General features: G+C 40.2%; 1 protein-coding gene across 5 annotated transcripts in view; it reads right to left on the reverse strand.

The window, feature by feature from the left end:
• CAMSAP1 (calmodulin regulated spectrin associated protein 1) overlaps positions 1-23,705 on the reverse strand; it is a 36,981-nt gene that overhangs the window by 7,736 nt on the left and 5,540 nt on the right. Inside the window, exons 1-12 of one of the 5 annotated variants that reach the window (XM_063352833.1) lie at positions 20,627-20,761; positions 19,660-19,822; positions 9,608-9,870; positions 9,251-9,412; positions 8,324-8,404; positions 7,301-7,333; positions 3,647-3,788; positions 2,565-2,704; positions 2,368-2,464; positions 1,767-1,944; positions 1,063-1,157; positions 175-259 (exon numbers count right to left, since the gene is read on the reverse strand). In XM_063352833.1, coding sequence (XP_063208903.1) covers positions 175-259; positions 1,063-1,157; positions 1,767-1,944; positions 2,368-2,464; positions 2,565-2,704; positions 3,647-3,788; positions 7,301-7,333; positions 8,324-8,404; positions 9,251-9,412; positions 9,608-9,870; positions 19,660-19,822 — 1,439 coding nt within the window. In that variant the 5' untranslated portion in view covers positions 20,627-20,761. Of the gene's footprint in view, positions 1-174; positions 260-1,062; positions 1,158-1,766; positions 1,945-2,367; positions 2,465-2,564; positions 2,705-3,646; positions 3,789-7,300; positions 7,334-8,323; positions 8,405-9,250; positions 9,413-9,607; positions 9,871-19,659; positions 19,823-20,303; positions 20,395-20,626; positions 20,762-23,705 lie in introns of those variants that run through there. The other 4 variants (XM_063352830.1, XM_063352829.1, XM_063352832.1 and 1 more) reach the window with 4 other exon arrangements.

Raw genomic sequence — 23,705 nt, forward strand, 5'->3', positions numbered from 1 at the left:
TAAATTTTTAACAGTGCTTACTGAAAATCCTCATCTCTGAAAATGTACCTTAAAGAAAATAAAATTAAGTGACTCTCGGTCCAGTTCTAAGGAAGTGATACCACATTACTACAGTGAAATTGTCCCAGTATCCTTTCATTAAACAGTATTGTAATACTTAAATGCATTTGTTACCTGGGTTTCCTCTCTGGCCATGCAAGAACTGAACCTCGTGGCTGCCCGTCAACACGGGTCAGAGAATTAGAACGATGCCGATGACCTAAAATATTTTTTAAATTGTTAACAGTTTAGAAGTGGTCTTTAAACTGGCACTTTTACTTTATTTAATTGCAAACATAATAAACTCTTTCACCAAGAGATGGCAGCAAAAAATAGATCTGCTGAAATATTAACCTTTTGGCAGACAGACAGGTAAAGCCTGAAAAAAATTACAATGAAAAGTGACCACACATATGTATCTGACTTCTGGATTTCCAAACATGAAACCATTCAATTTGCTTTCCCTGTCAGCCCCTCAACCTTAACAAAAAAAAGTCCTCAGTGCACGTTGTTAGAGCCCAAGCAGTTGGAATGTTGGGTTGGTACCTTAGCTAATAAAAGAAAAGAAATTCTGAACATCTCTGTGTGAGTATAAAACCTAGGTTTTCAGGAGTTAGAAAAAAATCTTTAGGCAAAATATGTCAAGTGTTAGAGTGAGTTTGACAATCTTAATTCTTAAGACTTTTGCTAGTTTTATGAACATTTGACATGTGGCTTTTTCCTTTCTTTTCACAGAATTGACCCTATTAGCCTTAATTTCTTGATTTCTTGCACTTGAGATTCTGAGAAAGATGTTCATTTGTGAGAGAGAAAAAAAATAAAATGCAGTAACTTCCTCAAAAGATCTTTAAAATCTTTTAACACAACAGATGATTTACTCAAACTAAACATATTTACCACTCATCTGACTGCAGTTTATTTCAATTTTAGATCATTCACATATATGACCTTCTGTCTTTATTCATTACTGTATTGACATCGATGGTCACTGCCTGTTGAAATGCAAATTCAAGGTAGACTTACCAGGGCTGTCTTCTCCCTGTAACGATTTTTGTTGCTTTTGTCTCAAAGGGAGCAGTGGATGGGAAGGGCTAAAGGCAGGGCTTCCTCCTTTGCCACTAATTCAGAAACGTAAAAGTTCATTAGTATTATGAATAAGAATTATTTTTTTTCTTTAATGACAGAAATCATATAGTTGTGAAGTTACGCTGGTAATAGTTACCCCTGTCCTCTTTAAAACACAATAATATATCATTAATATTAAAGAAGTTACTTAAAGAGAAGAAAAGGTTTTCACATGAAACAATTCAAAAGTAAATCTATTACCTGAAATCAATCTGTTTAAGTTTCTACATACAGCAGATTTAAAATGTAGCTTATGTAAATAGCATATTAGAGACAAAGTAAAGGATGAGATAACTTATTGGTTACGGCTAGTGAAGATGAACCGCTTGGGCAGTTTTCACATCTCGCATTTGTTTCAAAATAGAAGTTAGAGTAACTTTTTTTTTATCATGCATGGTGACATTTACCACACATTTGCCAAACAAAGATCAAACGTAACAGTGCAAAGTGTTTCTCTGAACTTGAGAATAGTTTAGAGACTGACGGCACACAACTCAAATTCACTCCGCTTGTAGCAAAATCAGAAGCAGCAGAAATTGCTAGGTTATCCAAATGGAAGTATGAATTGAAGAATAATCTAAACAACATGAGAACAGACTTACAGATAGTCGGGCTCCTCAGGGTGCAGGTAGTATCTGCTACACGCTTCAGGGCCTGCTTGAGCCGAGGGCTGCAAGTCTGCTGGACTCGTACTAGCAGGGCTGGCCATGAAACTCCGCTTAGTTGCATTGGAAATAGGAACGGGCGGACGACTGCTCTTCTGCTGCAACACTGTTTTAACTGTGCATATATTTATAACATTAACACAACTTATACTAGCCATTAAAATAACTAAAACAGAACTGGAAGCTTTCAGATTGCAGTACATTAGAATGAAAACTTTACGACATGACACTAAAACGAAACCTTACGTATCAGTCTATTTAAAATATGTATCTTATGGTGACTTTAATGGAAAGAAAGTTACAAGTAAATAATTAGTGCTTTTAGGGAAAAAATTACCTATTTCATTCAAAAAATTAGAACTCAAGTGGATCTAGGACTAAATTTCCTTCCGTTTTACTGCTTTCAAAGATCTCCAGCAAGCAGAAAGTTTGGGTAGAAACAAAACTCCAAAGGAAACACTGCTGTGCAACAGTTTCATTGTAACGTTAATTATTTTTTAAATAACATGCTAAGATTTATCACGAGCTAAAAACTTACCATCTTTTATCTCCTGAATATCTCTTGGTTGTACAAAGTCTGGTTTGACATTCTCAAACCACCAGAAGAGTTCCGCAATGAATACCATGACGTTAGGCTAAAATGGGTAAAAAAAAGAAAAAACACACCTCAATAACAAAACACTTATGATTTACCCTCATTTTATTTAAAAATATAGCCTTCATTCTGTTTCTTACCTTTAAAACCAAAGGAGCATATAACATGTCCTCCAATGTGAGGTAAAAGCATTTGTTTAGATATTCATTTGAGAATTCTCTCAAAAGTTGAATATTATAGAGGCTGTCTGCAATTGATGTTACCTCCTTCAAACAAATATCTAGAAAGGGGAGAAAGATAAGCCAGTTACAACACTATCACGACGTATTAGCCTTCCATCCACAACTAACAGAAAAGCTACAAACAGGAACTTCACAGACTGCTTATACACCATCATTTAATATTTATTGGCTACCAGTGACATTTCTCTACCTGTTAAATACCAGAGGGACAGAAAAAGGAGGAAGAAAAACACAAATAAGAGAGTATCAATTTTGCATTCATTTTATAATCCATATAGGATTTTGCCTATCACAGCAACAGAAAAGGTAAGCAGGCTACAAAGAACACACATAATGACAAAATACAAAAGCAATTAAAAACACACATCTTGATTTGCAAATAATAAAAGGTTACTCCTAGGATTCACAGTGCTGGTTCCTTCTGAAAACATTCAGGAGCTCTGCAAGGTACAACATATCTGAGAATTTAAAAACCAATACAAAATGTTGATTTGTAGAAGTTAAATGCAACAAGGACATTGAATTATTAAGAAAAACATTTTATGGGAAAAAGAACTCATGTTTGCAATGCTGAAGACTGGGAGAAAAATATCTTAAAATCTAGATTTTAAATGTCAAATTATGTACTACTACAGAAGAACACGAGAATTATCAGCTAACAGTAGTGGACATGTATTCCTTTTTTATGGCGTATTGAAACCAGGCTCGGTTATTTGAACAAAGAAAGCCATATCATCTAGATCTATAAAAGAAAGGATTATTTTGTAGTTCATAATATACAGAGCAGATCCTTCTAAATACAGCAAGTAAAAAAACCCCAAACCAGAGAGGTTACTTTTTGAATACACTGACGCAGAATCCATATGTGACCTGACTCTACACTACCTATTACATGTGTTGCATTTTTATTTGATAATGTATTTCTAGTTCAACTTTCAAAGACTAAATTTTTTTTTTTTTAAGAAATCTTTATTACATACCATCTAGTTTCATTTGCTCTGGACAATAATAGTGTATCACAGCTAGAAGAGCAGCACCATCGCTACCATCCTTCATCAAATCTTCAAGCAAAGGAAAGTACGGTAATTGCCTGCTTGAAAGATGGTCTCTTCGGTAACGCACCTAACAACAGAAAACAATGTTCATATGATGCTAACAAAAAGGAAAAAAAAAAAAGAAAAAAGAAAAAAAAAGGATTGTTTGTTAAGCACTGAAAACTCTTTACGGTGGATCCTTTATCGCATTCTGCTCTAAGTCAAAAACAATTTACAAGGTTATACTTTCCTCTCAATGGAAGCCAATTCTGAAGACCACGGTGCTTCCCTTTTAATCATTCTCCTCATATCTGGAAGCAATCGTGCTGCTGAATTTCTAGCTTCGTTCACACATTTTAACTTATTACGAGCAATTTAAGTCAAAATCCTTCCACACAGATGCATGAATGCAGCAGATCCAAAGAAAGAGACATGGATAACTACATGAAAACACTGAAAGCTTGGAAAAACAAAACAAAACACAGCAAAAAAATAATTCAGATGAGCTAGTGATTTCTCATACGTTACCTACATCCACAGACTTGCCATCATGTCCGCAGATAGCAAAGTTCTCTCAGAGAGATTGAGAACATCGTATGTCTGGCAAGCCAGTACACAATATTAATGTCATGCAAAAGAAAAAAACACGGCCTTTTCCAAAAGCAGTCAGCAAAAGGAGCAAGTAGGGCCTTTTAAATCAATGGCAAAACTCTCCTTGATTTCACGATGGATCAACATCAAACTCTTCTGCAAACCACCCCCGAGCCCTCAGGTAATTTGGAGCAGAGCTGAAGAGCAGCTAAAGCCAGTCAACTAAAGAACAAATCTTGGCATTGCTTCTTGCAGTTTTTTTGCAAGAAAAGTTTTAGTGTTGGTATTTACTAAGCACCCACATGCCAGCTAGGCGAGAAAGCTGTACCTAAGCTTGAGTGGCAAAGCGATTGGGCAAGGAAAAGAACAATTCACAGCAGAGCCTAGCAGAAATACCGTTCAGTGCTGGAGAAAGACTCCTTTGACACTTTAGCGCATTACTATCACTTAGCATCTAACAAACTATCTTGACTGATGTGCTGGCCTAACGTGCAGATACACAGTGAATGTATTCAACCATCAGAGGAAAGCTGGGTTTTACCAACAGTATCATACACTTTCCAAGATGACCTGGGAAAGCGCTCTCTACACACACAACAGATTCATACGTGTCAATTTAAGATGGCACAGGCTGAGAAAAAATCTGTTCAACGGAATGAAGATCACTTACAATCAAGAGTAATAAGAACCTGTTTCATTTATTTTGCACAAATATAAACATGCTACGTTAAGTTTCTCTGGCAAAGGCAAGTAACTCAAGGCTATGTCTATATGCTACTGCTATTCTTCCCGTCCTTTTACCAGGTCTAAATTATTTTTTCCCCAGCCTGGAGCACTCCACAACTATGTAATGGAATGTGAATCATACTGTACCACACGAGCATATTCCACTGGTTCCAGCATGCAGTGCGATATGGCATGCATCAGATCAGGCTTACACAAAAAGAAACAGTGAGATATACGAGGGTGATTATTCAAATGAGAAACAAATCAAATGCATTAGCAACATCCATTAATGCACTGGAAATGTGGTCATTAAGTCTGGTAAAATAAGTATGCACACTAAGGTGAACTGGTTAGCTTAAAAGGTTCGTCGTTTATCCACTTAGTCAAACCAAGCACGTTAAAGACAAACTTCAGAAATTTCTTTTTAAGCTTTAATTCCTCCTGTATGTAAAGTAGATACGAATACTTCCTTTCCAATAGGCTTAAAAGGAACTTAAGCCAACTACAGTCAATCCTGAGAACTAAAATCTATAAAAATTCCTTGTTTTAGCATTGGTGAAAAAACTCAAATTTATCATCAAGGAAGTTTTTTTTATGGACTTAATTTAATTCCTTATTTTTTGCTCAACTATTCTTCTCTTAACTATTCCAGTCTTTTATACTGAATAATCTGAATTTTTTCTTATATTCTAAGCAGAGTTTTGTGGTTTGTTCCCCCACCATGTATAAAATTAATGAGATTTGTATGCATTAAAGTGCAGAAATGGGTGCTACTGAAATAGAGATAACTCTATATTTAAAAAAAAAAAATCACAAAAGATGAAAGAAATACAGAAGTGACACAGTATGACAACTACTACGGAGACTGCAAAATCTGTCAGTAAACCAGTATAATCTAAGTGGCACTGGACTAGCAGTAAGACAACCTCTATTTACTCCTTCCTTTACCAGCCACTTGCTCAGTGGTATCCTGCAAGTCCTGCAGTTCCTTCTACTCTCACCCAGCTGTCTCTAAATGAAACATAAACCTGCTCAACTTCCTTGAAAGGCTATCAAATGTATGCCACAAATACAGATGCGACCTTTAAACACACCAGAAGGTAAGCGATAAGCGCTATGTCAATACTTCCTTACATACTGGCACAGGTCATTAAAAGAGGCTGGAAGACAGGGCTCTGTCACAGATTTTATCAGTCTGCAGGTTCCCATTCGAATTTCCTGTATTGCACATTATTTAAAGTTTTTACTCTGGTCCGTACGTTTGGTTCAAACAAATAAAGGATTATAAGGCAGAGGAGTGGGACTGAGCTCTCTGTGCTGGCAGAGAGATTGTGGGGAGAGGTGACTCCCACATCACACCTGCCTTCTCCAAGCACCGCTCTTTGCAATTTGCAACCGAGACAACAGCTCTCATCTTCCCAGAGAGAACATGGAAACCACCAAATCTGGCAAGTGCAGGAGAAAGGGTATCGAGGCAAGGAAAGCAGAGGAACAAAGAAAAATCTCTGCAAGTTGAAACAAAACCAGGAAACTCAGCCAAAAGAAAGTAGCCTTGTATACCAGAAGTACAATTTTATTACTTTTGTATATATAGTGGAACTGATATTCCATTTTCACACTTCATCATAAAGAAAATAAGTATTTTGTTCTGATATGTAAACTCTCTTTCCTCCCACTATGCCAGCTTCAGCCTCATTAATTTAGCATACAATTCCAGCAACTGTCGTAACGGGTCCAAACTCGTTTGTCAAATCTTCTAACCCCATCTCAACGAATAACGGTGTTCTGGTTTTGACAGATTTACAAGTGTGTGCAAGAGCAGGCACAAGAGCAGTGCAAGAGTTATTTAATGAGCTATGGCAAACATCTGGGTATCTTAACTATGGATTCAGAGATTAAATAGCCATTTAAACCGACCAGCTTTTATGTCACCTTAGTGCTGTGATCAATTGCCTACTTACAACAAAAAAAGTAAATGCAACCATTTCAACTCTGTTCATTTTCTAGTTTTTTTGCTGCTACTCCACTCCATATCCCTCACTCCTGCACTGTGGAAACAATTTTGAAATGCTGTAAAGTGATTATGCTGTATGCTGTACAGTATGCAAAAATCACGTTATGAAAACTAGGCCTTATGACCCAGAAGCTTACACAGGTGGTTTTTTGTTTTGTTTTTTTTTCAAAGACCATCTAAGAAGCATTGTAATGGAAGCAAACACTCTGAAGAAATTTAAAAAGCCATGGTTTTGTGGATGACAACTGGTGTAAAAGTAGTTCACTTACAGGTACTAATTTCCAATACCATTTGGAAGGAGACTGCTCAGGAAGCAAGGAAAGGAACGTAGGAATAGGAAAGGAACATCAGCAATGCAAGTTAAAAGCAGTAACACTTAAATGCACTTCAGCAATAAACACTTTCATATTTTAGAGGGGTTGTAGCCTAGAAATTTAGATTTAAAAATATTAAAATGAGACCCAAAAGTCAATACAGAGTCAAATAGTTAGAGGGATCCTTCAGACCACACACCAACTTGTAAATTAAACAGCTCTTTATCCCTTTATCATTGAAGCATATTATTTTACATAAAAAGCACACAAACCTTTGCCACTAACGTGAAAATTAAACATTTGTGCCTTGTTCATAAGTCACACTTTTACGTCCTTTGCACAGCAAGGCCAATTTGAGGAAAGAACATAGCATTTTTTCTTAACATTTTATCAAATCATAAATTAGGAGCTCAGATAGCCGATACACATTACGTTTGAGGAAGATCTATTTTACGTTCTCCAGAAATGAAAGTGTACTATATTTTGCAATGTTAGTGCATTGTGATATAATTTCAAGGGAAAAACGTGGAAAAAAACTACAAACACACACATATAACATCTGAATGCCAAGAGTATGCTTACTAGATAGAACCTGAATAAGCCTCTGAATAAACATTAAACAATTAACCCATGCAAAATGAATATGCCCCAAGAGCTTTCAAAATATATTACATATATTTTGTGCTGTGAAAGTTGAGTCATATTTACCCATGTAAAGTTGACACAAGTTATTTTAAGTTGGAACATGTTATTTTAGTCCAACTGAAACTTAAAGGAAAGTCAGAAGATACCACTGGGCTTGAAAGATAAGGAAGGGCACTGATGATAAGACACACAAAAATTGCATGCACAAAATCTCAGGATTTTCAAGGACTGGATGCCTCACATTTCCCTGACAAAGAAAATACTGAGAAGTTTATATTTAAACCCATTAATCACCAATACACAAAATCACAACTAAAGACAAATTTGTTTTACCTTTTGGTGTCCTGGACTTTCCATTAGTTGCTGTTTTAATTTAATCTCTTTCTCTGTTATCTCTCTCATTTTAAGGTTCACCTAAAAGGGCATAGCATAGAAAAGATATTAAAATACATCTGAGTATATGTTTCCACAAGTTTTCTTCTTCCTCCACTTAATGGTCAATCCATTCTACAAACATAAAAAGTTCACAGAATAATGTGTTACAACAGTTTTCAAGAGCAACTATCTTATTAGCAGTAGCTATAATCACAGCAAGGGAATGCTGGGTTTGCAAAGGAGACATTCTCTTTGGAATGTGACACTGTTGTCACTTGAAAGGGTTTCAGTAACTTAACCTCTGCCCTTTGACAAGTTTCAGTAATTCTGTTAGCTGCATTCAAGCCAGTCAGGATTAAGCCTATCCTGTTATTTAACATGAAACAATGCTTCACCTAAAAAAACCCCCAACCCCTCATGGCAGCTCGTCTGAAAATAAAGAACCCAATTTCCATAGTTTTCCTAATTTAGCTCTTAATTATATTCTTTATTTTAAAATTTGCCTTGAAAAATTTACCAGCCTTATTACAGCACCCTTAAGAAAAATAAATTGCATTTTGCTGCTAGTCTGATTCTCTTCCCCAATGCACATGGAAACCTTGGGAAGTCAAGCAAGAAGATGAAATTAGAATACGTTTCAGTAATAAGGGAATCAAATACCATTAATAATAATCTGTATTAGGAGGATATTATACCCAACTACCATTGCACTTAAGGTAACATGTAAAACCACAGTAATTAAAGTAGTTCTCTTCATCTGAAGTGGAAAAGATGATAGAAATGCGCAGGTAAGAAAGATGGAGGGAATACACTCATCAGAACCTTTTGAAAAATCTGCAAAGTGAAAATAAGAAAGAGGCACGCTTTTCTCAAAGTAAATTTTACCTTGTTAATCCAGAAAACCATCGCATCCTCCAAATCATAGGGCAGTTCTTTTGAGGCACTGAATGTAGAGAAACGCTTGACACTAGCGACAACCTTTTCGATGCTGATCATTTCTACAGTGTAGGCCATCATAAGGGCGTCAATCATTGCCATATGAGAACTCTAAAAGCAGAAAACAATGAGTACTGAAAAATAAAATTCTTTAAGAAAAAAAAATCACTTGTATATTCTAACTGTATTTAAAATGAAAAATTCCTGAGGTTAGTAACCTAGAAATTAAGAGCTCTTCATTCCATTAACTATTTTAAATAGTGTTAAATAAAAAGAAGATCATTAGGTGGATTTAATTAAGCTAACCATTTTGATTGGTGCGCAGCCCAGATCAGATTCAGACACAGGTGTATCATCACTCTCCATGACGTAAATCCCTTTTCGAGACAGAGCCTGGATCACTGACTGGTGTCCCTGCAGAGAAGCCACCTGATCCCCCTTCAGAATCAGGCTGCAGACGCGGCAGTACAGCTCGCTGGACAGCAGCAGCTTGATGACGGGTGGCTTAATATGTTCTTGCTCATATTGATCTATGTAAAACGGGTCCTTCAGCTCCTCTGGGACATTATCTGAAACAACGAAGAAAAGTTGCAACAAGTGGCACCAGTTACAAGCGAAAAGTTACTTTAATTCACAGATAGCATATGAAAGAACAAAACAAAAAATCAAGCACAAAAAATAACGATTGTAATTAAGTCTGTGCTTTCATATTGCAAATGGCTTTCAATAGGTCTTTGTGCTTAAATTCTAATTAAGTAAAGCATACATAATTGGCTCCTGCCCAGTAACAATCTATACTAGTTGGGTCTCAAGATGCTAGAGACCCTTTCAGGAAAGCACTTCAACATGGACTGAAGTCCCCTACACTTCTCTGTTTCCTTGAATAAGACCCACCTTAATCAGAATAATACACTGTCACCTCTACGGATTAGGGCATATTATTAGTATTTTAATTTTATTTTGAAATAAAAATCATTTACTTACATCACAGGCTAAAACGCTCTGTGTATCAGATGAGCAAAGTATACATCTTCAAAGCAAAATTTACAGCTACTTTAAGCTTTAATCCCAAAACATTGGCACAGAGCAATTAACTAACTGCAACGCCCAGTCACTAAGAGGGGCGAGCCAAACATTCTCAAACTGAAAAAGAAAAGCAAGCCACCTATTTGTTGGTTCTAAACTGACAAAGTTCATAGAAAGACCAAACTATCTGACTAAAACCGTTTTACAAATGGTTTGCAAAACAACTGAGTCTCCCATGAGCTGATTGTCTGTATTTTTGAAGACAAGAGTATCGCAGCAGACTACTGCAGCTTTTCAGCCTTTAAATAAAAATTAAAGCCTATGAAGCAAAACCGCTCCACTTGGATTTGGATTCAACATGAATTTTAAACCAAGTCTAAAATTAACTTCTTTCGGAATGGCACAGTTTCCACAAGTTGAGTTATTTTATCAAGCTGAACACAGATCCCGAGTGTAGTATAATTTACACGCAAGTTAAAATTAACAACACAGAAGTCTTCATCCTTGCGCACCGCTTCTTCCCCACCGGTTTCCAACCCTCAGAAAGGCTTCCACTTTTGCTATGCTTCAGCACAGCTTCATAGCTGGCAGGAAAGAAAGGCACTAACACCAATTAATACTCTGATCACTCTAAACACATCTAAGCCATCTCAAATCCACGCGTTGCTTGCTGAAGTCCTGCCACTGTTACAGCCTGTAACACTGCAACACAAGGCAAATGTCAACTCATTATGACAGCTGAAAGTGGAAAGAAATGCTGTTGTAAGCAATATTTCTTGATATTATTGAAAAGACATAAAACAAGTTAAAAATAGATATATCCCCAAATAAATACTTCTAGTCACATTCAGTAATCAGACTAGAAGCTATTGATCTTTGTAACAGCCTAGCACTAATAAGGAGTCTTCAACTTTTTAGCCTCAAGTGTATTGTCTTAATAGAAGCCAAACGTTTCATAATTTTCAAACACAGAATTCTATCTTATGCTATCCAGTGACTGAAGATCTTCCCCCGAAGCCACTTCAACAGTTCATCTTAAATACGTACATCTAGAGTTAAAAGAATTATTAATTTGGCAGCATATTTACTTTTCATTCAGCTCATTTCCACGATAATTTAATTTCCCCATTCAAAAAAACCTCCCACCCATAGCATATCTTTGAACTGCAAAATAAGCTGCAGAGTATAGAGTATTTGTATACTGCAGAACACTTAATGTTCATAAAGAAGAGAAACTGAGACAGAATGTTATCAATTACACGAGCCAGAAATATATCTCACTTAAATAAAAATATGTAGTAAACCAGTGTTGTTGTAACAGCTTTAACAGCTCCTCAGTTAGTCATACAGTACTGCCCCTGTTTTCCAAAATGGAAAGCTTTTTGAAATTCTTAAAAATTAAGATCATTGTTTTTCCTTTATGTGACATTGAATGCTGTAATATACGGAACTACACACTGAAAACGGTTGGAAGAGACAATAAAACCCCACTGGCACTATTTAAATAGTATTTGCTAAGATGGGTGTCCATTTTTAGTGAAATAGATAATAAATTCAAATATTTTAATCTTCTTAACATTAGCCAACCTGACCTAAAATCAAAGGCTCTTGAAAGCTAATTCCATTTAATGGTCATTGCCATTTCCAGAAAGAGTATCGAAGCTTCCATTTCTAAAGACCAGGGAAAGATCCAAAAATCAAAACATAAAGCGGCTCAAATAATTCAACATTTGAGTTTCATTACAAGCAGCTACACCTTTAACAATCAAAGATACATTGCTTTTTACTAAAATTATTTGTGAAAGGAAATAATAGAGTACTAGCTCATAAAATATCCATCAAGAAGTACATTTCTGGTAAGAGCATTAGCACCACTCCAAGTTTTGAAGGCTTTTTTTAAAACAACAACAACAAAAATATGCAAATTCAGGATGTCTGAAATCTGAAGTACTTAGATGAGGGGTTTAGCAAGAACATCTGCCCTCCACCAGCTCCCCGGACCCCCGCAGGGCCGGGTAACCGAGGTGACTGTCTGAAACCGCGCTGTGAGTAATGGCTGGACAAAGAGCCCCCAGTGCCCCCCCAGCAGCCCACCGCCTGCCTCCTCTCAAAGCCCCCCAGCAGGCCACCGCCCGCCTCGGCACAGGCAGCTCACCACAGTGCTCCCTAGCTCCCTTTCCACAGGGCAGGATGTGATTATTTTATAGACTGTTACTACAGAAAGCAAAAAACATTCCTTTCAACACTAACACACCCACAGGGGATACAATGGATGTACAGCATTGGGGGTCTTTACACCAATTATTAAAACAGAAGTGACTACTGGAACATGATGCCCCCCTTCCTGTGTGACAGGGGCAGTAAGTCCTCCCACATTAATTTTCGTTTAAACTAGCAACATTTTAATGATTTTTAAAAGCCTAGCAATAAATGGATCTAGTTCTTAGTGATGAGATTCCATGTCACAGAAATCGATATATTAAAAAAAAAAACCAGACACAACTTTTAACTTGGCTACTGTTCTTTAGTTTGAACGTTCAATCAAGAGATCCGAAATCTTTTTCTTCTATATTGAAGACCCCTCTAACTTCATGTTTCTGATCTCCATAGAATAGCTTAAGGACTGAATGGATTTGGATTGACCAGGATTAAAGGTATGGAGGGGAGGGGGTGAAGAACTTCTAGTACCAGGATTAGTAATTTGAATACTATCATAAGAAGTTACTCATAAACGTTAATCCTCCCATAATCGAAACTTATTTCACTTGCACAGTTTTATTTTCTACATTAGTGTATACCACACTTCTGCCAGCTAAATTTGCCTGTGACAGGAAGGAACCGTTTTGTAACTAATTTGATGTTCTCACTGAAGGCCCACAGAAATTTTAAGGTGTAAAAACCACACCAAAGCTCAAGAGCTGCAATATTTACTCTTCAATTCAAATGTATTTCATACTGGACATAATCATACTATCCATCTGGCGGGCACGAATAAATGAAAAACAAATGGCAGGAAAAATCGTAATGCAAAAAGGATGCTATGTAAGTATATAACTCTGAGTTGAGAGCCTTCCAAATACCATAGTTGTAGAAGTGGCATCTCACACAGCCTTCCTGGACAGCCACAGACACTAGAAGTGCTCTAATTGTGAGATATCTTCAATATTTGAAAGTTGCACTTTCAGATGCGGATTAAGAGACTTATCTTATCTTTCACATCTCTGCTAATTATTCTTATCTGCAGTATAACGACACATAAACCACTTGCAGCACCCAGGACTGCTCATTCTCCAAAACCCCCTTAAAAATGTCAAAATTCCACATTGCTGAACATCTCAGAAATACAATTTTAGAACAATTATACACCATCACAGTTAACCCAATGCTAATTTAAATAACACACTATGGATACACAAGTAGCCACTGGTATTATGGATAGCTTTTCTCACCAATTTTTGTGGATCTGGCAAACTCCAAACGTGTCACACGCTTTTTGCTTGCCTCACTACATACAGAATGTGTCAATGCTCTGTTTGAAGTCTTTGTCCCAGTCTTTCCAAGTCCCAGTTTCTATAAGCATCTTTTTCAACACCTTACTTTCATGACCTATAACTGAACTTAGATGTTAGAAAAATTCTGTTTATTAAAAGTTGTATTTTCACACATTTATGCTCTGGAAATTTGGAAAAATCAACAAGAAAAATTAACTTCTGAGCAATTAGCTTCTAAGCTATAGCTACAAAAATTTCCGCTTGAGCAGTTTAACAAATCATACCAAAGCACACCAAACCCAATTAAACCATGTCCTTTTTTTTGTTTATAAAAAAAGTCTCCAATACCTTAATTTCAAAAGGAAGTCACTTTCATGTTACTATTGAATGTTATCGAAAACTTTGCAAACACCTTCTGTTTCCCTAATGTGCTTTCCAAGTTGTTACCCCAGAAAAAGTTAGCATCAACTTCAACCCAAGCTTTACAGTTGCCAGTTTTAGACAAACTGAGGTGTTCAAAAGACATAAAGCTTAAAAACTACCAATGTTTTTTATAGTAACTTAAAAACAATGACATATAACCTGATAATCAGATCTGTGAAGGCAAACATCATTAATGCAGTCCAAAGTTTGCTATCAAGAATTGTCAAAGAATTGATGTGTACCACGCTACACTCAGTATCAGAGTCGACAGAATCTCTTTCACGCACAGATTTTATGTACATTACATACCACTTTACTTAGTTGCATGCAGTCAGCTTATCATAGAGCAAAAATACTCATTTTTCCTGTTTCCCACACTTACAAAAAAACTAAGTAATAACACCTTTTTTCCAAGTTTCAGCAGCAGAAACTCTAAAGTGTTCTTGGCCCACCGAGCCTACTGGAGAGAGACCTCTACCAGCTATTTTTATAAGAGATGAAGCGCTCGACAACAAACTATCATAATTTCTCATGGAGCAATTCTTTTGGTTTGTTCAATCATATCAATGAGTTCTAATCTCTCAAAGAACTGTCATTTCCAAGTATAAATCATTGTGTACAACGTAATTTAAAAGATTACAAAAATAACTTCACTTGTAACAGCTACCAGAGAGACAATTATTGCCAGACTCTCCTCGCTTTAGGGTAGGAACCATTTCTTTATCATCCCACTTAAAAAACCTGTTCAAAGACAACTACCTGATTATGATTTGATAAGGAAAAATAGAGCAATCTGAACAAATTTCACTTATCCCTTGAACTGGAGAAGTGGATACACCCCAGATCTTATTTTACCTCCAGAAGCACGAAGAACTGGTTTCACATGGAAAGAGAGCCAAAGCATCACGGTAAACAGAACAAAGCTTACTCAAATTCTGAGTAGGATTTCATTAGTATCAGTATCTGTTCACAGAATTATTTAGTACAGTATGGATGTCCTCTAAGCTGCAGATCATGTGCAGAAGCTACATGTTCTCAGCAACTAAGACCACCTGCATTATAATAAAAACATTCTTTGTGGGCTCTTACTACAGAACTGTATTACGAACTCCGTAAGTGTTCTATAATACTACACATGAAAATTTACATACAACAGGCAGAAAAAACACAAGCAAAAGACTTTGTATACTGCTGGTGAGAGTGACCGCACTCTCATTATCATATCTTTTGATCAAGCATAAGCCACAAACCTGAATGAAGCAGAAGAGACAAAATAATAATTATGGAGTTCTTCACCTCTGTAAACTTCACACAAGTAATATTCAGTGTTTATTAAACTGGCATTATTAAATAAACAAAGGTTTAACTACTGAATATTTGCAAAACACAACAGCTTGCTTAAAAATATTTTTATTATGGACCTGAAAAGGAAGCTGGCAAAGAATATAAGCAAGGAACTCAGGGATTTAGGCTATTTAGCCCAGGAAACATGCTCACACTGCCTCTATCAACCTGCAACTGTGGGTAGCTATTGCAGTACTATAAAACCTTATTTAACAGGTAAGTATTAAGTACTTCAAAGGCCAAAAAAAGCCACAACTTAGATTTCCCCTACAATGCATTACATTAGTGCTTGGCTTTCCTGCCTGTATCTTGCCAAAGGTCTCAGGCTAATGTTAGCATGAAGTCTGGAAATTATGTAAAGCTCCTAGCCCTAATAAAAAAGCAAAACCCACCAAGTTCATTTTGAAAAATCTGCATTTTAGGAACTGTTTCAAAGAAGCAACAACATTTGTTATGGAAAAGGCTGCAAACCCACTTGCTCACAGCAAGCTGCAACCCTGAAAAACTTCCGTGCATTCTTTCCTTATCTAAATTTTAACATATGACGGAAAACATAATTTCTACACATAAATTGATGCTGTACCAAGTCTGCTGAGAAATCAAAATTTTTCATTTCCATTGTCTATTTTACCAAGTCATACCAAATGAAAATGTATGAGTTGTGTTCACTCTGACCGCTCAGAGCCCGAGGGGGCAGTGGCACTTAGGGACCAGGTCCATTTCCCCCTGCTCAGCCCTGGGCAGCGCCTGGCTCTGTCACTGCTCGGCAATCTGGTTCATTCCGCTGCCTGTGAAAAAGCAATCTCTCCCACGGACAGCTTGCCAAGCCTCTCCAAACCTCCCACACTCGCCTCCTGTGAACCGAAGTTCCACAAACTCAGCGGCACCCTTGCTCCTCGGCCACTTAAACGTTATGAATTGTATTTTCACACTGCCAGCAGAATTCCTTAAAGCGCACATTTGGTTCTAATCAAAGTTTGCTGATGAAAAAGATAATTCTGTTCTAATCAAATTCCATTCCCTCAAACCACTGTCTCAGCTAAATGGACTTTATCATCTCTCAAGTGTATAGAGGGGTTTCCAGATGTTTGTGCACAGACTTTTAGAATGATCCATCACAGGACCCCCAGATTCATTTGGGGAGACAGGTGATATCAAATGAAGAAACACTTTCCTTCACAACATGCCCCCCCCCGCCTTCTGGAATTCGGACAAACAGTTGTAAGACCTCCCTCTGGAGTCCATCTGTGACAACCGGGCAGCCACCACAGACAGACAGGAGGAGCTACGGACTTCAGAAACAAACCATTCAGCCCAATTCCCATGCAAGAAGAGGGGCTGTCTCTCTAGCAGCGTTTGTGCTGAAGAGACGAGGGAGCTGCGCTCAGTTGTTTGGCTACCAAAATTCTCTCTTTTCATGGCCAGAAGGGAAAAAAGGAAGAATGCATCATCAAATGAAACAAAGCCCAAATTAGGACTTCAACTTCAAATTATGTCTCGTGCATGCTCTCAGTAATTTGTCCTTGTGGAAAAAAAAAAGAAAGGATGAAGAATTTTCCTACTTAAAGGCCAGCTGAGATGTGGAGAATTCAAATATCCTGTAACAGTAAATAGAAAACACAGTTTCAGGTAAAACCTGCAGCCATGAATGACTTTTAGTAACAGTCTACACTGGAATGAAATCCCTGTTCACGACCATTTCCACACTTCAGCATGAGCTTAGCCTTACTCAGATGAAAATGAAATCCAGGCTACACACCAGCATTTGAAGGGCACAAATTTATGTCAATTCATATGTCAGTTGCAGATCTAACATTTCCAAAAAACACTCCTAACTTTGCCACTTGAAGGGAAACCCTATCAGATACCCTTCAGGACATAAGACAGCGTTTTAATATTATAAACAGAGAAGCATTTTTTTCCCCACCAAATTGACCAGAACTAAGTCTAAAATAAGAAAAAAGCCCGCCCCCAACTTTCACCTTCCTAGTGAGATTTTATATAACAATTTCACAATTCCATGACAGCTGCCCACTGAACAACATCCAATATCTTAACACAGCAAAAAAAACCTCAAGAGGTGACAAGTAATGCATTAAGTTCAAATATTATTCAAAATGATAATCACATAGGAAACCTTTTTAAACCCATCTCTCTATGAATTAAAGAGGCTTATAAATTTCTAAGTATTTTGCAATGCTATTCCATAAGTAATGGTTACTATGTGACAATGCCTTGCAGGAGCCATTTCAAAAATCAAACTAAATTTCATGGGCCATGGTCCTGCAAAGATACACACACACACACACACACAAACTTATGCACTGCAGCTAACCAACAATGCAACACCCAAAGCCCCAGCAAAAATATTTTTCTTACTACTCATGATTTAACTTCTATTAAAATGTAATCTGAACAAGCCCCAATACAAGCAGAAAAAATGGCAAACGCTACCACAGCCTTCTCTACACTAGAGATCACATCATTGTCATTATGAAGGGTGGGTTTCTTTTCCAAAATTTTTAGTCCAAAGAAAGCCAAATACTTATTCAACGTAAGTCTGCACCGTCAAGTACATAAATAGACTTGCTGTTAACCCCTTATCTGGTCCAAGATGTATAGACACAACCCCGAGTTCTGGAGCCCCAGAGGACACTACAAAGAGACACGAGGCCAAAAACTTTCTCTGCAGCGTAGGAGCCATACCAGTCAATTCTAATTTAGGATTAGCTTTCTTTCGAAACAAAGTCATAATATAAATACTGCGCCCCCATGTCTGGAATATCCATTTTATCTCTGATCACTAAAAAGTCTTCAGAAAACATTACAAACAATTCCAGCTACCGAAAAATTTTTACATGAGGAAATGTTCTTTAGAGTTATCAATGTTTTACTAACACCCCCCCAAAATTCCCACATTTTTTTCAAACATCATCTGATAAATAGGGGGGGGTTTGTCTCTTGTTGCTTGTAAAGAAATATTTCACTAATATTAACCATAAAGGCATGATTTTCTGTTTTCCCCATAAACATTAAGATGATGAGAACACTGACAGAGCCAGAAATATTAAAAAATAAAAATAATTGAGAAAAATATTCCAACAAGGATTAATATTTAACTACAGGAATGGACTGCTTTTCTTCAGCCTTGTCACAAAGTAAGCTAGTGCTAATCCATTAAGCATATTATGAGTTTGGCGAATTAGACTTAGATTAACAGGGCTACCTCATTTTCCAAAACAAGATTCTGTACGTTTTTATTATATGTTTTATTCTGGATAAACAAAAATGTAAGTATTCCTTCATATTTCTTCATAATGATGCCACTTAAACTCAAGATATGTCTAATAACAATAATTCAGAATGGACAGATAGATCTAGTTCAAAACAAAACAGCAAATTTCAGTAGATGTCAGGAAAATACTGCACAAATGATACTCCAAGAATCTTTATTTTTCTGCCTTTGATTGTAAAGGTTGATGACTACTATCACCTACAACTTGCTGTTTAATGTCAGAGAACACAGACAAACTGTACCTGTTCACTCAACATTTCTTTTACATAAAAGAACGTTGCTGATCATAAATTGATTATTTTTTAGTTAATTTTGAAACCAAAACCACAATCTGACAAAAAACCCCACAACCTCCTGAGAATACAAAGAGTATCAAGGTCCTAGCATCCGTTGGCCAAGATGACTAGACAAGGAAGCACGCTAAAGCCTTCACAGCCTGGAAGGGACTCAGGGCCTGCAAGCAGTGACATACAGTTCTGTGCTGGAAAACCCACCTAGCTAAAATGAGGATTTAAACATTTTGAGGTATGCATTCTTCGCAAACACGATCTGTGAGCATTCACCATTAAGGTTTGCTGATTCAGGGTATCTCATATAGTTCCATTATTCCTGTCGAAGGTACCAGGAAACATACAATATTACAGGAAAACAGATGGTCATATTATCGATATTTAAAACAAAGGTGACTTAAGCCAAATTTAGCTACTTCTGGAATGGCAAGGGAGACACAGAAAGCAAGAACAAAACCAAGAATGACTCCCTGATAAAAGTGATCTTACCTATTCCGTAGGCTTTAGCACAGATCCATTGTAGATTAGCAGCTATTTTTGCTCTGGCTGAATCATAGAGCTCCAAAGGGACAATCTCAACTGCACTATCTGTCAGGGCATCCATTTTTCTTCTGGTACTATCTCCACCCACACAAACATCAACATCCACCATCTAAAACAAAAACAAAAGACAGCGGACTTTTACACAGGCATTTTTAAAACCATTGCATTTTTAAAACGGCAGAGGAGAGGAGCTGGCTGAAGGGATGGCCAGCCTGCATCATGCCAGGCACAATACAGCGGGCGGAACACCAACAGGCCCGACATCCTTCAGCATTTACATTAGAAGGGCTTATTTAGCAATTTAAAATCCACTCGGAAATCAAAAGACATCCGAGCCCAGGGCGAGCATCCCTTTTATTGCAAGCCGCGGATTTGCCCACAAAAAGCCCTTTGCCAAGGCTACGGGCGGGCGCTGGCCAAAGAAGAAAGGAGCAGCCCATCACCTGCCGCCCGCTAGAATAAAGGCAGGCCGGGGCGCTCCCGCACCGCCGTCCCCCCCCGTCCGCCGAACAATGCGGGCAGGTACGGCGGCCCCCGCCCGCACCGCCCCCACCCCGCGGGGCCGCGCCGGGGCCGGCCCGGGGCAGCACCTGGGGCTCCTTCCCTCGCCTCGCCCGGGAGGAGAAGCAGCAGAGGTTTCTCGCCCGCACCCCCATCCCCGCTGGCCCCGCCGGGCGGCGGGAAGCCGCGGAGGAGGGCAGGGGGGACGGCGGCTCCCCCTCCCCGCCGCGGCCCAGCCCGCATCCCCGCCCCCACCCGGGAGGAGGAGAGGAGGGAGGAGGAGGAGGAGGAGGGAGAGGGGCGCAGCCCACCCGGCGCCGGCAGGCAGCTCCGCACACGGCAGCCGCCGAGCCCCCGCCGCCGCTCCCCCCTCACGCCCGCCCGCCGCGGCCTACAGGCCCCGCCGCCTCACCTTGCCGCGCTACCGCTGCCTCATCCCCGGGGGCGGGGAGGGTGTTAAGGAAAGAGGGGGGGGGGGCACCTCCGCGGCGCCCGGGGCCCCGGCGGCGCGCCGAGAGGCGGGGGAGGCTCGGTGGGGCCGGGCCCGTTGCCGGTACAGGAGGGCGGCGGGGAGGGAGGGACGGAGCCGCCGCCGCCGCCGTCGGGCCGCGGCTGCCGACGCTCGGGGCCGCGCGCGCGCGCATGCGCCCGCCACTCACGCGCGCGCGCGCGCCTTCCCCCCCCCCCCCCCCAGCTCCCCTCCTCTGCCGGCCGCGCCGGGGCGGCGCGCGCGCTCGGCGGGAAAGGAGGCGGGGCTCGCTCCCGCGCGCGCCGCCAGGCCCCGGCTCCCGGCACCGCGCAGGCGCGGCCCGGCCGCCCGCCGCCCTCGCTAGGCAACGGTTGCCAAGGGAACGGGGACCGGGCCCGCGCGGCGCAGGGCGCCCCGCTGCCCTCAGCGCCCCGCCGGGCCTGGGCCAGCGGCCCCGGCTGCGGTAGCCCTGCCCCAGGACCGGGGTAGCCCTGCCGCGGGGCTGGGGTGGCCCTGCCCCGGCCCATGTGGGAGCCGGGCGAGCCTCACACCCTCAGCGCCCCGCCACGCCCCGCGGGAGGCGCGGAGACCCCGGGTCTGAGCAGGCCGCAGAGTGTTTTTCCCCTTGTGAGGGAAGGAGGGAGGCCAGCCGCCTCCCCGCGGGGTGACACTGTGGCTTCCTGGCCCTGGCTGCCGTTCCTGAGCGGCGGGGTCCACTGTGGAGTCAGGACGGTGACGGAGAAGGAGCCCTTCTGGTTAAAAGGGGTGAGCAGCGAGAGTGGCTTGGGCCGCTTCCCCATCCATATTGCACAGCAGCCCTGGCAGGCGAGTCCTGCTCCTCGAAACACACAGTGCGGGAGAGATGCGGGGTTTGCGCGGGTTTAGGGAACCAGCTTGCAGGCAGACTGTCGGGGTCAGGGGCTCCCAGTGACTGGTGTATGGCTGAGCGCCGCCACCGCCAGCCCCGTGTTCCTTCCTCGCCCTGGCAGCCCGGTGTGCCTCTTCCACAGCAGCGTCACAACTCGGTGTCATCTTCACTTGGTCTTCCGTATGGATGCAAGGAAGCACAGGAATGCCAAAAAAACTTTGTCTTGACAAAAATCACTAGCTGTGGAAACCTTTAGGTACACGATAGATTCCACCGTACATGTTTGCTTAATCACAGGAAGGATTAAAATCTTGCTCTGCTGCCAACCACACTTGACAAAACATTGGTTTATAATCAGCAATACTTTTCTTCAGGTTATTACAAATAATTTCCCCCGAGACTCGATGTGTTAGTATCTGCCCGTCATCAAAGGATGTCAAAGATGGTTTTCAGGCAAAAGCTTCTGCATTTATGTGTTTCTTAGCAGATAGGGAATTTCTTCACCTGTTTTATGTCCTGATCCACAGATAACAGCAAGAAATGTTTCACAGGTGTAAGGTGTTGATTGTTGTTCTTTGCTGGGTGCAGTTAGACTGTCAAAATCACCTGAGGGCCATTCTGCTGGGTGCAGTTAGATGCTGCTCTGCGCTGCCTTGGTGATCGGCACTAGATCCTGCAGAATAACTCGCTTGACAAGTGAATTTCAGGGCTCATCTGAAAAGTGAAGCTGCATGATTGAGTAGAGGTTTGAGCCTTTAATGCCTCTGCTAGATGGATGAATTATCTTAACATCCAGCCACTGAAAATGTGATTATAAGTTTAGCTGCACAACAGGGATAGCAGACTGACCTTATTCTACCTAATTTTCTTTGTTATGATTCTCATAAATTATTTTTTGCCGCATGTAACTGGTAGATTACATAAATGTTTCAAAATCATTAAAGATTAATTTGTGTCTGTCTTAGGATTCCACATTTATTTCCTTATATCTTCTCAAAGTGCAAGCAGAGGGCATTCTGGTTTGTGGCATCAGGAAATACGATCTGGCGTTCAAAGGTTATTCCAGCCTCTATCAGTCTTCCACGTTGCAAGACTGTGGGCAATTAAAGTAGATGTCCTTTGCAAACAACTTGTTAGTTGTTTTATAATCTCTGTTTGAAGAGTTCGGTTTTCAATACGGTTTTTTCCAGGCTGTCGTTTCGTGACGTTATCATTATAACAAGCTGCTCTTGTTTTTAGATTAAGTATTAAGGCCCAAACCAAATCCCCTTAAACTCAAGAAGAATGTTTTCTTTTACGTGGTGGATCGGGCATTAAAGGGATTGCAGAAAGAAAATGGCCCTTTGACTCTCGGAGCAGGTGACCTGTATGCGAGGGTGAAGGTGCATCCGGGAGAAAACTGACCTGCTTTTTCCTCTGACATATTTTTGCTATAGGTAAAGAATGGATCCAGTTGTCAAACTCGTCAGAACCACTTAGAAATATGTTTTAAGAGCGTGGCAGACCACCCCTGCAAAGCCAAACCAGTATTACCCGGACCCCTCAAACTCTCTGAATAAAAAAAGTGGAAAAGTTTGGCTCAAGAAAATGAACATTGTGGAGAAAAAGCATCGGGGGAAGTCTGGCAGTAAGGAGAATGCTCTCCTTTCACAGGCTTCTGCTGCACTTAGGATCCTGGCCTTACAATTACCTCTTGTCCTACCCCTTTCACTCATACAGCGCTGTCCTCCAGAGCTGCCTTCATGTTCCAGTCCGATGTGAAATGAGCTGCCACTTCTTCCTCTGTGGTAATACCCTGAAATCCTCCGTGGTAATACCCTGAAACCCTGTTACTGAGGGCATGCATTTGCCTGTCCTTAAGTGGATGCTGAAACTGATGTTTTGGGAAACTTTGTAGCTGATGATGAAGTGGTTTGTCAAGAACTCGGCACCAGCGTCCTCAAAATCGTCCTGGAGATAAAAAGCCTGCGTTTAAAATGGGAGGGCCATCAGTGGATTGCTAAACGTGTTTGCTTTTTCCATGAGAAAATAAATGACTCTCCCTTATTCAGTAGCAGCAAATTCATCTGCAATTTGCGTACCGCGTGTTTCTTTCCTGTACGCCTCTATTAAACATGCTTCAAGGCTTTTCTTCTGGAAAATGTTAATACATTG

Source organism: Chroicocephalus ridibundus, chromosome 15 (genome assembly GCF_963924245.1).
Source record: "Chroicocephalus ridibundus chromosome 15, bChrRid1.1, whole genome shotgun sequence".
NCBI classification, from domain to species: domain Eukaryota; kingdom Metazoa; phylum Chordata; class Aves; order Charadriiformes; family Laridae; genus Chroicocephalus; species Chroicocephalus ridibundus.